The 15,898-nt window shown below is 36.7% G+C and overlaps 1 protein-coding gene across 1 annotated transcript in view; it reads right to left on the bottom strand.

Moving 5' to 3' along the window:
- Positions 1-7,234, bottom strand: part of AADACL2 (arylacetamide deacetylase like 2) — a 30,593-nt gene extending 23,359 nt beyond the window's left edge. Inside the window, exon 1 of the mRNA XM_001106757.3 lies at positions 6,990-7,234. Coding sequence (XP_001106757.2) covers positions 6,990-7,127 — 138 coding nt within the window. The 5' untranslated portion in view covers positions 7,128-7,234. The remainder of the gene's footprint in view (positions 1-6,989) is intronic.
- Between the last annotated feature and the right edge of the window lie 8,664 nt (positions 7,235-15,898).

Below are 15,898 nucleotides of genomic sequence, written 5' to 3'. Positions count from 1 at the left end.
GGAAACTAAGAACCTTGATAAAAGGTTATGGGAACTGCTAAGTAGAATAACCAGTTTAGAGAAGAACATAAATGACCAGATGGAGCTGAAAAACACAGCACAAGAACTTTGTGAGGCATATACAAGTATCAATAGCTGAATCAATCGAGTGGAAGAAAGGAGATCAGAGACTGAAGATCAACTTAATGAAATAAAGTGTGAAGACAAGATTAGGGAAAAAAAAGAATGAAAAGGAACAAACAAAGCCTCCAAGAAATGTGGAACAATGTGAAAAGACCAAACTTACGTTAGATTGTTGCACCTGAAAGTGACAAGGAGAATGGAATCAAGTTGGAAAACACACCTCAGGATATTATCCAGGAGAACTTCCCCAGTATAGCAAGACAGGCCAATATTCAAATTCAGGAAATACAGAGAACACTGTATAAGATACTCCTTGAGAAGAGCAACTCCATGACACATAATCATCAGATCCTCTAAGATTAAAACAGAGGAAAAATGTTAAGAGCAGCCAGAGAGAAAGATCAGGTTATCTACAAAGGGAGGCCCATCAGACTAACAGTGGATCTCTCTGCAGAAACTCTACAAGCCACAAGAGAGTGGGGACAAATATTCAATATTCTTAAAGAAAAGAATTTTCAACCCAGAATTTCATATCCAGTCAAACTACGCTTCATAAGCAAAGGAGAAATAAAATCTTTTCCAGACATGCAAATGCTGAGGGATTTTGTTGCCACCAGGCCTGCCTTGCAAAAGGAAATATGGAGGAAATATGGAAAGGAAAGAAACATGGAAAGAAAATAAATATGGAAAAAAAAAACTGGTACCAGCCACTGAAAAAGCACACCAAAATATAAAGACCAATGACACTCTGAAGAAATTGCATTGACTAATGTGCAAAATAACCAGCTAGCATCAGGATGACAGGATCAAATTCACACATAACAATGTTTACCTTAAATGTAAATGAGTTAATGCCCCTATTAAAAGACACAGGCTAGCAAATTGGATAAGGAGTCAAGACTCATTAGTGTGCTGTATTCAGGAGACCCATCTCACATTGAAAGACACACATAGGCTCAAAATAAAGGGATGAAGGAAGATTTACCAAGCAAATGGAAAGAAGAAGAAGAAGAAAAAAGCAAGTGTTGCAAACCTAGTCTCTGATAAAACAGACTTTATACCAACAAAGATCAAAGAAGACAAAGAAGGACATTACATAATGGTAAAGGTACCAAGGCAACAAGAAGAGCTAACTATCCTAAATATATCTGCATCCAATATAGGAGCACCAGGTTTCATAAAACAAATTATTAGAGACCTTCAAAGAGACTTAGACTCCCACACAATAGTAGTGGGAGACCTTAACATCCCACTGTCAATATTAGACAGATCAATGAGACAGAAAATTAACAAGGATACTCAGGACTTGTACTCAGTTCTGGACCAAGTGGACCTAATATTCATCTACAGAACTCTCCACCCCAAATCAACAGAACATACATTCTTCTCAGCAGCACATAGCACTTTTTCTAACATCGACCACATAGTTGGAAGTAAAACACTCCTCAGCAAATGCAAAAGAATGAAAATCATAAAAAAAAAAAAAACAGTCTCTTGGACCACAGCACAATCAAATTAGAACTCAGGATTAGGAAACTCACTCAAAATCGCAGAACTACATGAAAGTTGAACAACCTGCTCCTGAATGACTACTGGGTAAATAACTAAATTAAGGCAGAAATAACAAAGTTCTTTGAAACCAGTGAGAATGAAGAGACAATGTACCAGAACCTCTGGGACGCAACTAAAGCAGTGTTAAGAGGGAAATTTATACCACTAAATGGCCACATCAGAAAGCTACTGGTCTGAAATCGACACCCGAACATCGCAATTAAAAGAACTTGAGAAGCAAGAGCAAACAAATCCAATTTTTGAAAAGATTAACAAACTAGATAGACCACTGGCTAGACTAATAAAGAAGAAAAGGGAGAAGAATCAAATTGACACAATAAAAAATGATAAAGGGGATATCACCACTGATCCCACAGAAATACAAGCAAGCATCAGAGAATACTATAAACACCTCTATGCAAATAAACTAGAAATTCTAGAAGAAATGGATAAATTCCTGGACACATACACCCTCCCAAGACTAAACCAGGATGACATCAAATCCCTGAATAGATCAATAACCAGTTCTGAAATTGAGGCAGTAATTAATAGCCTACCAACCAAAAAAAGCCCAGGATCAGACATATTCACAGCCAAATTCTACCAGAGGTACAAAGAAGAGCTCGTACCGTACCTTCTGAAATTATTCCAAGCAATAGAAAAACACGACTCCTCCCTAACTAATTTTATGAGGCTGGCTTCATCCTGATACAAAAAATCTGGCAGAGACACACACAAAAAAATTTCAGGCCAATATCCCTGATGAACATAAATGCAAAAATACACCATAAAATATGGGCAAACCAAATCCAGCAGCACATCAAAAAGCTTATCCACCACGATCAAGTAGGCTTGATCCCTGAGATGCAAGACGGCTTCATCCTGTGCAAAACAATAAACATAATGCATCACATAAACAGAACCAATGACAAGAAACTCAATCGATGTAGAAAACACTTTCTATAAAATTCAACATCCTTTCATGCTAAAAACTTTCAATAAACTAGGTATTGATGGAACATATCTCAAAACAATAAGAGCCATTTCTGACAAACCCATAGCCAATATCATACTGAATGGGCAAAAGCGGGAACCATTCTCTTTGAAAACTGGCAAAAGACAAGGATATGCTCTCTCACCACTCCTATTCAACACAATATTGGAAGCTCTGGCAAGGGCAATAAAGAAATAAAGCGTATGCCAATAGTAAGAGAGGAAGTCAAATTGTCTGTTTGCAGATGACATGGTTGTATATTTAGAAAATCGCATCGTCTCAGCCCTAAAACTCCTTAAGCTGATAAACAATTTCAGCACAGCAATATGCAAAATCAATCAATGTGCAAAAATCACAAGCATTCCTATACACCAGTAATAGACAAGCAGAGAACCAAATCATGAGTCAACTTCCATTCACAATTGCTACAAAGAGAATAAAATACCTAGGAATACAACTTACATGAATTATGAAGAACCTCTTCAAGGAGAACTACAAACCTCTGCTCAAAGAAATAAGAGAGGACACAAACAAATGGGAAAACAAATTCCATGCTCATAGATAAGAAGAATCAATATCATGGAAATGGCCATACTGCTCAAAGTAACTTATAGATTCAATGCTATTCCATTAAGCTACCATCGACTTTCTTTGCAGAATTATAAAAAACTACTTTAAATTTTATGTGGAACCAAAAAAGAACCTGTATAGCCAAGACAATTCTAAGCAAAAAGAACAAAACTGGAGGCCTCATACTACCTGACTTCAAAGTATACTACAAGCCTACAGTAACCAAAACAGCATGGTACTGGTACCAAAACAGACATATAGACTAATGGAACAAAACAGAGCCCTCAAAAATAACACCACACATCTACAACCATCTGATCTTGGACAAACCTGACAAAAACAAGCAATGGGAAAAGGACTCTCTATTTAAAAAATGGTGCTGGGAGAACTGGCTAGCCATATGTAGAAAGCTTATACTGGACCCCTTCCTTATACCTTATACAAAAATTAACTCAAGATGGATTAAAGACTTTAATGTAAGACCTAAAACCATAAAAACTCTAGAAGAAAACTTAGGCAATACCATTCAGGACATAGGCATGGGCAAAGGCTTCATGACTAAATCACCAAAAGCAGCTGCAACAAAAGCTAAAATCGACAAATGGGATCTAATCAAACTAAAGAGCTTCTGCACAGAAGAAGAAACTATCATCTGAGTGAACAGGCAACCTACAGAATGGGAGAACATTTCTGCAATCTACCCATCTGACAAAGGTCTAAACGCCAGAATCTATGAGGAACTTAAACAAATTTGCAAGAATAAAACATCAAATAGTGGGCAAAGGATATGAACAGACACTTCTCAAAAGAACAAATTTATGCAGCCAACAAACACAAAAAAGAGCTCATCATCACTGGTCATTAGAGAAATACAAATCAAAACCACAATGAGATATCATCTCACACCAGTTAGAATAGTGATCATTAAAAAGTCAGGAGACAATAGAAGGTGGCGTGGATGCAGAGAAATAGGAACACTTTTACACTGTTGGTGGGAGTGTAAATTAGTTCAACCATTGTGAAATACAATGTGACGATTCCTCAGTGATCTTTAATCAGAAATATCATTTGACCCAGCAATCCCATTACTTGGAATATACCCAAAGGATTATGAATATATCTACTGTAAAGACACATGCACACTTAATGTTTATTGCACCACTATTCACAATAACAAAGACTTGGAACCAACCCAAATGCCCATCAATGATAGAATAGATAAAGAAAATGTGGCACATATACACCATGAAATACTATGCAACCATAAAAAGGAATGAGTTCATGTCCATTGTAGGGACACGGATGGAGCTGGAAGCCATCATTCTCAGCAAACTAACACAGGAACAGAAAACCAAACATCGCATGTTCTCACTCACAAGTGGGAGTTGAACAATGAGAACACATGGGCACAGGGAGAGGAACATCATGCACCAGGGCTTGTAGGGAGGTGGGGGAAAAGGGGAGTGAGAGCATTAGGACAAATACCTAAGGTATGCAGGGCTTAAAACCTAGATGACAAGTTGATAGGTGCAGCAAACCACGATGGCACGTGTATACCTATGTAACAAACCTGCACGTTCTGCACATGTATCCCAGAACTTGAAGTAAAAGACAAAAAATAATAATAATAATAATAAATCCTTGTGTATAAAAAGAAGAAAATCTCAAATATTTAGTATTTTAGGCTGAGAGCTGTCCTATTCAAAATCCATTAATTTACTAGTAGTTTTTTTTTGTGCTGCTGTAATTATTTTTGATTTGTAATTTTTTTTTCAGGGAAAAAAACCCATTTTGTAGGCATGCTGTCATGTTTTCTTTCTTCATTGTTCATTTTATTTAATTCAAAGTTTTAAATATTGTCATATGACCACACTAGTAATAATCCAAATTTTTTGGCTTTCAATACCAAAAAGATTAGTGCACTTTCCTCACACTTAAATTCCATATTTGAGGTCCTTGAAAAAAGTTGCCTTTGGTATTTCTGACCAGCTTTTCCAGGACTTTTGTGTTATGTCACTGGACAGTTTACTCATAAAAAAATCTAAAATATTACATGGTTGATAACACAGTAAACAATCTTAATTATTATAATTATTCCAAGGAAATTAAGGTATTTGCAGGGCAATTGAGAACATCTAGCCACTATACTTTATTTTCTTAATTTTAATTTAATTTTTTTTTTTTTTGAGATGGTATCTTGCTCTGTCATCCAGGCTGGAGTGCAGTGGCATGACCTAGGCTCACTGCAACCTCCGCCTCCTGGATTCAAGTGATTCTCCTGCCTCAGCCTCCCCAGTAGCTGGGATTACAGGCGTGCGCCACCAGAGCTGGCTAATTTTTATATGTTTAGTACAGATGGGGTTTCCCCATGTTGGCCAGGCTGGTCTTGAACTCCTAGCCTCAGGTGATCCACCTGCCTTGGCCTCCCAAAGTACTGAAATTACAATCGTGAGCCACCGTGCTAACCCCTATACTTTAATGACCAGGAAGTATGCAGAAACTCTAAGTTGTAGCCAGTAAATGTCAAAGCCAAGTTTGCATCCATTTAAACCAGCATCTTATGCTACTGCTTATTAGCTGATTGACATTAAGAAAATTACTTTCTGTAGCTCAATTTCCTTGTCTATATGATAGTAATAATAATAAGTCCTTCAGTGGGCTATAGTGGGGTTTAAACAAGTTAATGGTCTGTGATACAAATGAGATAATCAAGGAAGGAAAGATAGCATTTTCTCTGTGGAACTGACACTTGCTTACCCACATATGCTTACTCAGGAAGTAAGAGTATTGGAGAAAAGTTATGGAGAAGATAAGCCTCTAGAAGTGATTACAGGGGAAAATATTAGCAGATATCAGAAGGAGCTGACTGTGGTTTCACAAAACAAATGTATTGTTTGCTGTACAAAGCATCAAAAGACAGCCTCTCCTTCTTAGACCATGGATTGCTCGCTTTTTTCTGATCATCTTCTGCCGTTGCCTTCTCCTTTGAGCCTCTTATTGTTACCCTTTCTGGAAGCTATCTGGCTTGGCAGAAAGTGTATGTATTTCAAAATGAGACAGTTTAGAGTTCAAATTATGGAGCTGTTACTTTTTTCCTGCAGGTGCTCTTCTCAATCTCTTCCCCCACCCCATAACTAGATAAAAATAATTGCAGGATATTGGGAAATCAATGGAAGTACATATTATACAAAGCCTACACAATTTAAGAACTCAAAAATATTAGTTTCTAATCCTATCTCTTCCTTTTAAAGGAACTATTTTTGCATGAATTTATAATTAATTCTGCACATGCCCAGTCAGATAGTCCCTGAAAACCAGCAATTTAGAATTGAAGATGGACTATTAAAGCCATTAAATAGTAAGAGCCTTAAATTAATATCAAAGAGTTACAAATATCAATAACGTATATCTGAACGGCTAAAAGATAATTATGGGACTAGGTTGTTCCTGAAAGTTCAAATTTAAGTCAAATTCTCAAATAAACCTCAAAGCCATTTATTTTATACATGTCACAATAAATTTATTGTATACATGTCACATTTAGACATAAAGTCTTAGAAGTGAGAATTCTGTCTCATTGTTTCGCACAGATGTAGGAAGTTTTATTTACTTAATATTATTTAATTAATTTACTCAAGCAATGGTTCTTTCAAAATGGTGATATTAATACTATTAATAAAAGAGTTCATAAGCATCCATTTTTCATCAATAACTCATCCCAATATCGAACAGAAAAAAATGTTAACCTTACCGTAAATGTACAAGTTTTAGCGATGGCATCCAAGGCCATTATTTTCCAGCTTTCTTCAATGTTGTCTGGCATGGGTGTGTAAAAATGAGAGACAAAAATAACACAGAGCAGCCCCAAACAGAGAGCTTTTAGCATCATAATATCCCTTTTTCCAGCTTCTTCACAGTACTGAGATTAAAATTTTTCATAAACACTGAATAGTAACCAGTAGAGCAAAGGTAGACTTGGGAACTCTCTCAGGTAATGTGATTGTCTTAACAACATGAAGCTAATTTTCAATTCAAATGTTACAGTGTCGCTAGTAACTTGTTTTGCAAGCACACAGACTGGAACAGATGTCATAATTCATCAGGGTGTGCATGCATTATTATCATGCAATTTAATGCTCTTACAGTGTTTCTTCGTCCTGTGATACCATCATCAGCCCAAAACAACTTTATTATTGAGACTTAAATCAGAACCTAAATGAAAGCACTGAATAAGTCATGAAGCAAATTTTAGTGGTTGGGTGGTGGTTGCAACAGGTTTTAAAAACAGGTTTTTGTTTTGTTTTGTTTTTTGTTTTTTAAGTTTGCTGATATTATGTCAAAATCCAGGCTAATGCTGTTATCATGGATTATTAACCATGTTAACAAAACTTTCTTGTGGTGGAACAAGTTTTGGATTAAAAAACAAGGGATGAGGGGGCTTGTTCGAGTTCTGTTAAGCATCAAACTGGAATTTTTCCATAGACTAAGCCAGGAAGCTCAGCGCAATTATCTGTTTTTTTAGAGGATTACATAGTATGATGATGAACTTTATGTGTCAATTTGACTGAGCTAAGGGATGCTCGTTAATAGTAAATAGCTCGTAAAAAAAGAATTTCTGGGTATGTCTTTGAGAGTGTTTCTGGAAAAGATTAGCATTTGAACTGGCAGAGTGAATGAAGAAAATCACCCTCCCCAATGTGGGTAGGCAGAATCCAATCTACTGATGGCCTGAACAGACCAGTATGTGGTGGAAAGGTAAATTCACTCTCTTCTTGGGCTGGGACATTGTTGTAACTCTAATTCATATTAGTGCTGCCTCAGCACCACCTTCTTGGTCTGTCCTCGGCTTGTCACAAATGACCTACATATTTCGAGACAGTCTCCACCCAGTTTCTGTTTTTGTTTCTAGATAGATAAGGCCCCATTTGCTGCCTTACTTCTGCTTTAATTCTGGTAAATACAATCATGTAACCCAAGTTCTCACAGTTAAACTCATGCTTCCTTCAAATTAAATCCAACTCTGTTGTGGAAAACCCACCTAGGTCATCCTGAACCCCGATAAAGGGTTCTACCCATAGGTCCCTCCATCTCTTGCTTGCTTTTCACCTGCTGGTTGAGAGACAGTATCCTTGACTGCCTCCCGCTTTCCATTGGCTCTGCGAGACATTTTACCCTCCTCTTTCTGGAAACTTCAAGTAAATAAACTTCATCTTTTTGACATTCCAGTCTAAATGTCCTCATTATGCTGCACCTGACTACACCAAACCTAACTTAAATTCTTCTTCACTTAACAAAGCACAACAGACATCCATCTTCTCCTGCCCTTGGATATTGGAGTTCCTAGTTCTTAGGCCTTTAGACTCTGAGACTCACACCAGACACCACCTCCCTGCTCCCAGTTCTCAGTTCTTCAGACTCAGACTGGTTTTATAGAACATTAACTTTCCTGGTTCTGGTTCTCCATCTTATACACAGCATACTGTGGGACTTCTTTGCCTAAATAATTGTGTGGGCCAATTTACACTTTATATATATTTTATATATATATATATATAAAATATATACACACACATACATACACACTAATATATGGATAAACACAAGCACATATTTATATATTATAAATATATTATTAACATATAAATTTATATATCGTAAATATAAAATGTGTGCATATAATATATAAATTTATGTTATATATTTATATATTATATGTATATATAATACATTATATATACATTTATATATTATAAATATATATAAATGTGTGTGTATCTATCCATGTTATGATACAATAGATAATAGATATATAGATGTATATAGATATATAGATGTATATATAGATTTGGAGATATAAATATATGATAGATATCTATACATAGTTATATAGGTATATCCGTGTGTGTGTACATGTGTATATCATCTATCTATCTATCTACCTATCTATCTATCTATCTATCTATCTATCTATCTATCTATCTATCTATCTCCTGTTGGTTCTATTCCTTTAGAGAACCCTGACTAATACATATAGTGACTTTGTTCATGTGTTTCAGTGGTAAATCTTTAGGACTAATTCACATGAATAATTTAGCCTAGGGTGGCAGAGAACATCAAATGCAAATGTTGGACTTGTGCCTGCTACAACCTGACAGCCTGAGAGAGACCCTGTCCACATTAGAGCTGATCACCTGAAAATTCTTCAGAGATACAAGGAGTACTAGAGATTTTCTCTCTGATGTGTCAGGACATAGTAAACAGTAAGTACAGGATTGATACTTATGGGAAATAATTTTTAGTAATAGAATACACTCATATCAGAGGTCCAATGTATACTTTTAATGATATAAGTATATATATCATTTTACTGACATAAGTAAACGTTATAAGTATATATATATATCATATATATCATTAAAGGTATATATTGGACCTCTTTAGTGCGTGAGTATTAACTCCAAAGTCTATCAAAATTGAATTATTTAAACATTTATTTTTATTCACCTATATTTCAGGCTTCTCTGAATTCCTTAGTTATAACTTAATATAGTCTATCATTTAAAGAAGAACACTATTAAAGTAAAGGTGACACTACTATTAAAAATAATGTTCATGGCCGGGCGCGGTGGCTCAAGCCTGTAATCCCAGCACTTTGGGAGGCCGAGACGGGCGGATCACAAGGTCAGGAGATCGAGACCATCCTGGCTAACACGGAGAAACCCCGTCTCTACTAAAAAATACAAAAAGCTAGCCGGGCGAGGTGGCGGGCGTCTGTAGTCCCAGCTACTCGGGAGGCTGAGGCAGGAGAAGGGCGTGAACCCGGGAGGCGGAGCTCGCAGTGAGCTGAGATCCGGCCACTGCACTCCAGTCCGGGCGACAAAGCGAGACTCTGTCTCAACAACAACAACAACAAAAAATAATAATAATAATAGTAATAATGTTCATATGTTGGAACTGTCCTGGACAAAATGGGACTTACCATCTTAGCCTAATTATAAAGCTTTAATTTAATTCATTTGTGTGCCTCCCTTTTTAAGTAGACAATAAGATTATTAAAGGAAGACACCCTAATTTTTTTATCCTTGCAACCCCTAAGTGCTCAAAGCTGTTCATGTAGCAGTGCTTAATAAACATTTAAAATAAATTAAAGGATGGCCTAGTTAATTGGTTAATTGATGCCTAAAGATAGTAGGAAAGGGAAATTCTCAAATCCACCAACAGCAATGGTATCTGGAAAGTAACTTTAGGAAGGGTCAGTTATGGCCAAAACTAAGGGAGGAATAGAGGTAAGGTAAAGATAGCAAGACTTCTGCCTTCACACACATCACACATACACACACATAAATGAACAGAAAGAGGCATTGTGGAAGAAAGAGGAATAATGTTTGATTTGCCCTTTTGTGGCTTTTGGTGTGTGGAGTTCTGAAGCACCATGCAAACAGTTCAGGACAGTGTGCTTATTTGAGCTTCACAAATTTTCACCACACAGTATCATAATCTATGACTAATATCTATGGAGTCTTGGATGCCCCTTCCCACAACTTAGTTCTATGAAGTTCAGACAATCTCAAACACTTTTATAGCAAGTAGTATTTTCTTCATTTCCTCTGAGAGAAAATCCAACAAATTCCTCAATAGGACGGTGTATGTTTCCGACCATCTTCACAACGTCTCTCCTTTTATCCTATACTTTAGGTTGACCCCAGCAGTTGCCGGAAATGATTGTATAACGACAACAACAACAAACCAATAAAGCTTCTAGAGCTCTTGTCACATCTCTCCTCCTAGAATGAACCACTCAATTTCTCTGATCCCATCTCCTTGTCAAACATTCATTTTTCCTTTTAATTTTCAGTTCAATTCCTTCTACGTTGCTTTTTGTGATCCCTAAGAGGTAGAGTTGATCAATTTATCTTTATCTCCTCCTAAAGAAGTGCAAATTATAGTATGAGTAACACCAAACTGAACTTACGTAGTGGGTATGAATCTTCTTCTTTTAATGATATGTGCAGGACACATACATACAAATATTTCTTTTAAATGTTGCTATACACTGAATGTTTATGCCCCACCCCTAAAATCTATATGTTGAAATCCTAACCACTTTCAAGAATGAATAAAACAACCAGATAGAAGATATATGAAGGAATAGAGAACTTTAACTACACAATAAACTGACTAGACCTAACACATATATATATATAGAACACTCCACCCAACGACAACAAAATACACATTATTTCAAGTGCACATGGGATATTCTCTAAGATAGACTATATATTAGGCCACATAACAGGTCTTAATAGATTTTTTATATAGTAGCTTATCATAAAAAGTATTTTTCTATGATCAAAATGGTGTAGTTAGAAATTAATAACAAAACGAACACAGGAAAATTCACAAATATGTGGAAATTAAACATATTTTATTTCTATTTATTTTTTATTTTTGTAGACAAGGTCTTGCCTTATTGCCCAGCCTGCAGTGCTGTAGTGCAATCATAGCTCACTGCAGCCTCAAACTCCTGGGCTCAAGCAATCCTCCTGCCTCAGCCTCCTGCCTCAACCTCCTGAGTAGCTAAGACTACAGGTGTGTGCTACTACACCCAATTAATTTTTTAATTTTCTGTACAGACAGGATATACCTATATTGTCCAAGGTGGTTGCAAACTCCTGGCCTCAAGCAATGCTCCCACTTGGCCTCTCAAAGTGCTGGCATTACAGGCATGAGCCACTGCACCCAGACTAAACAACACGCTTTTAAACAATCAATAGGTCAGAGAAAAAAAAAATCATAAGGAAAATTAGAGAATACAAAGAGATGAATGAAAACAAAACCACAACACACCAAAACTTATGAGTTGCAGCAGAGCAGTGCTAAGAGGGAAATTTATAGCTGAAAATGCAACCAAAAAAAAAAAAAAAAAAAAAAAAGAAAAGAAAAGAAAAAAAGAAAGAAAGAAAGAGAAAAATCTCAAGTCAGCAACCTAAATTTACACCTTAAGGAACTGGCGGTGTGGGAAGCAAATTAAGCTCAAAGCTAGCAGAAATAACAAATAGTAGACATTATGATGTGAATTTTAAAAAGAGAGAATAGAAAAAATAGAGAAAATCAGAGAAACCAAAAGTTGGATGTCTGAAGAAAACCAACAAAACTGACAAACCTTTAGTTGGAACGACAAATCCAAAAAGCAAAAATACACAAATAACTAAAATCAGAAGAGAGAGTGAGGACATAAGTAACTGGCCTTACAGAGATGAAAAGGATTATAAGAGAATAAAATAAACAGCTGTAGGCCTAAAAATTAGATAACCTAGAACGAAGGGACAAATTCCTCGAAACCCTCAAATGTCCATTGCAGCATTATCCACGAAAGCCAAGAGCTGGAAACAATCCAAGTGTCAATCAGCTGAGTAATGCATAAACATAAATGGTATATATTTGCAATAGAGTAGTATATATTTGCAATATTCAGTCATACAAAGGAATGAAATTATTTTCCTGTAACATGGATTTTGGAAACATTATGCCTAGTGGAATAAACTAGACACAGAAGGTTAAATATTTAATAATTTCACTTATCTGAGCTACCCAGAATAGATTAAATTTACAGACACAACATAAAATAGAGGTTACCAGGGCCTGGGGAGAGGTTGGGAAAGGGAGTTATTGATTAATGGGCACAGACTTTTGTTGGGAATGATAAAAAAAAAAAAAGTTTTGAATATAGACAGTGGTCATGGTTGCAAAACATTGTGAATGCATTTAACGTATCTGAATTGAACATTTATGAGTGGTTAAAATGATAAACATGAGGTATGTTTTATCACAATAGAAATAAACAAACCAAAAGAAAACCAGGCAACTACTTGAAAAAATATGAGTAAACTCTGTTATAACAAAGGAAAAGTTTGTTTTAATGGTTATTTAAAACCTGGAAATGATTATTAAAAAGACTGATAGATTTTACAATACAATTTTAAAAACTTAAACTCACAGTAAGCAAGTTCTACATATGATATGGTTGGGCTCTGTGTCCCCACCCAAATCTCTTACTGAATTGTAATCCTCAGGTGTGGAGGGAGAGACCTGGTGGGAGGTTATTGGATCATGAGGGTGGTTTCCCCTATGCTGTTCTCATGACAGTGAGTGAGTTCTCATAAGATCTGATGGTTTTATAAGTGCTTGGCAGTTCCTCCTTCACTCTCATGTTCTCTCTTGCCTGCCACCATGTAAGACATGGCTTCTTTCCCCTTTGCCTTCCACCACAATTGTAAGTTTCCTAAGGCCTCCCCAGCCAAGTGAAACTGTGAGTCAACTAAACCTCTTTCCTTTATAAATTACCCAGCCTCATGTAGTATCTTTACAGCAGTGGGAAAATGGACTAATACAACATGTATTAAAAATGTTAGGTAGATAGACATTAGCAGCTAGGAGCGGGTAAAAGAAGAGAACAAAAATGCTGTCACTAAGACAGCAGCCTATGGTCCACCTAAGCTCAGCCCCAGAACTGCCCTAACTCCACCCTAAGGGATTGAGTTTGTGGTAAAGTCTGTGGCCAGCACATCCTGGAGAAGGAGAAACTAGGGGACAGGTGGAAATCCCCTAAAGTGGTGCATGTCCAGTAGCATGGAACTGTGTCCTCGAGTTCACCCCAAGCTCATTATACTATCATTATAATAAAATTTACATGTGATTTTATCCCTCCAGTGGGTTTTTCTTAACAAACTATGGGTAAGAACATATGCAGTTTAATTTTAGCTATGTAACCATAAACTGCCAATCACATAACTTCATCCTGTCACTCTGACATAGCCCAAACCTCAACTCCTCTCCACAAAACTGTCATAAAAGCCCCTTTAGTTTTGTAAGGAGGGGCTAATTTCACTTTGCAGAAATTAGTCTGCTCTCCCTCTGAGAATGTATTACTGTGCTTCAATAAAGTTTGCTTTGAGCTTGCATTTTGGTGTTAGTTTGCAATTCTTTGCTCACTATCACATGAGCCGAGATTGCGGGTCCAGAACTTCAGGTCTGTAGACCTCCTCAGTTAAAGAGTCCATCCAAACACAAAGTTACCAGTAAGAAAAAGACAAATGTAAAAACATTTAAAATGTGTGGAACACGTACTACAGAACAGGTAGTTCCCTAATATATAAATGTTCTGTATATTGAGAATAATACCACCAACAATGCAATAGGAAATCAATGAGGTTTATGAATGCACATTCAAAGCAAAGGGAAATACAAATGGCCCTTAAACATGTTAAAAGAAATTTAATATAATGTATAATAAGCTCATAATATTTCAGAGAAATGTAACTTTTTCCAAATTAATTGTAAAAATAAAAAAGATTGACAACTCATTCTAAAGGCAGCATAGTGGAAAAAATACTTTCATGCACTAATACACTAGTGCAAAATGGTCAAACCATAGGAAAGACAATTGTAACACCTAATAATGTAACTATACTTTCCAATTTGATCCAAACATCACATTTGCGATAATTCGTTATACAAATCTAAATGTATGAAATTATGTACATATAACTAAATTTTACTTTGTGACATTCTTTTTAACAGAAAAACGTAACAAGTAACCCAAATACCCACCTATGGGTGACTGGTTAAAAAAAAATTAGCCAGACATGGTGCCACATGCCTTTAGTCACAGCCACCCAGGAGACTGAAGAGGGAGTATTGATTGAGCCCGAGATGTTGAGGCTGCAGTGAGCCATGATCATGTCACTGTACTCCAGCCTGGATGACAGAGCAAAACCCTACTTCATGAAAAAACAAAACAAACTAACAAAAACAGAAGGCATCAGAAAAAAATATTAACAACTACAATTCAAGAAACTTTGCTAAAATAAAAAAGACTTGGAAATACATAATGAAGGACCACACCATGTACCTGAGAATATGAACCAGAATGGTCAACACCAAGACATATGCTTATAAAATTACTGTACTCTAAAGAAAAAGGAAATAAATATGTATCCAGACAAAAAGATCATTTGGCTTATAAGGTAAGTAATTAGATTATCATTGTAATTTAATAGACATTCTTTATGCCAGAAGAAAATAAAGTGTATCTATATATGTAATAAAAGTAAATGTGAGGTAAGAATTTAATATTCATAACTTTTCAACATATAAGAAGTCAGTAAATATTGCACTCAAGAGCACTTCCAACATAATCCAAAAGTGCTGGGAAGGGAAGAGTGTGGTCCCTTTAAATGATACAAAAGTTGGGAAGTGAAGTGCTGGGTAGAGGAGGGTGCAGTCCCTGGCTAGGGTTCCATCCCCACGGACCTAAATGAAGACAGACACTTCTGCCTTTGCGCCCAAATGTTGCATTTCCCAAGACCACCCTGGCCCGCCATGCCTCCATCCTGTGCCTATAAAAATCCCCAAGACCCCAGGGCAGACAGAAGTGGCTGGAGGTTGAGAGGAACACATTGGCTGAAGAAAACACAAGTGGCTGGTTGTTGAGAGCATGCTGGAGGAAGAGCATGCTGACAGGCACTGGCAGGGTGGCAGGCCATTGACTGGCGGGACAAGGCAGAGTTTGGCTGGGCCAGTTGGAGGAGAGCCCAGGCTGCCGAGTGGCCCAACTCCAAGGGAAAACCATCTCCCTTCTGACTCTGCCATTGACTGAGA

Source organism: Macaca mulatta, chromosome 2 (genome assembly GCF_049350105.2).
Source record: "Macaca mulatta isolate MMU2019108-1 chromosome 2, T2T-MMU8v2.0, whole genome shotgun sequence".
In the NCBI taxonomy this organism is placed as follows: Eukaryota; Metazoa; Chordata; class Mammalia; order Primates; family Cercopithecidae; genus Macaca; species Macaca mulatta.
The sequence above is the reverse complement of the archived record's forward strand: the minus strand, read 5'-3'. Positions and strand labels throughout refer to the sequence as shown.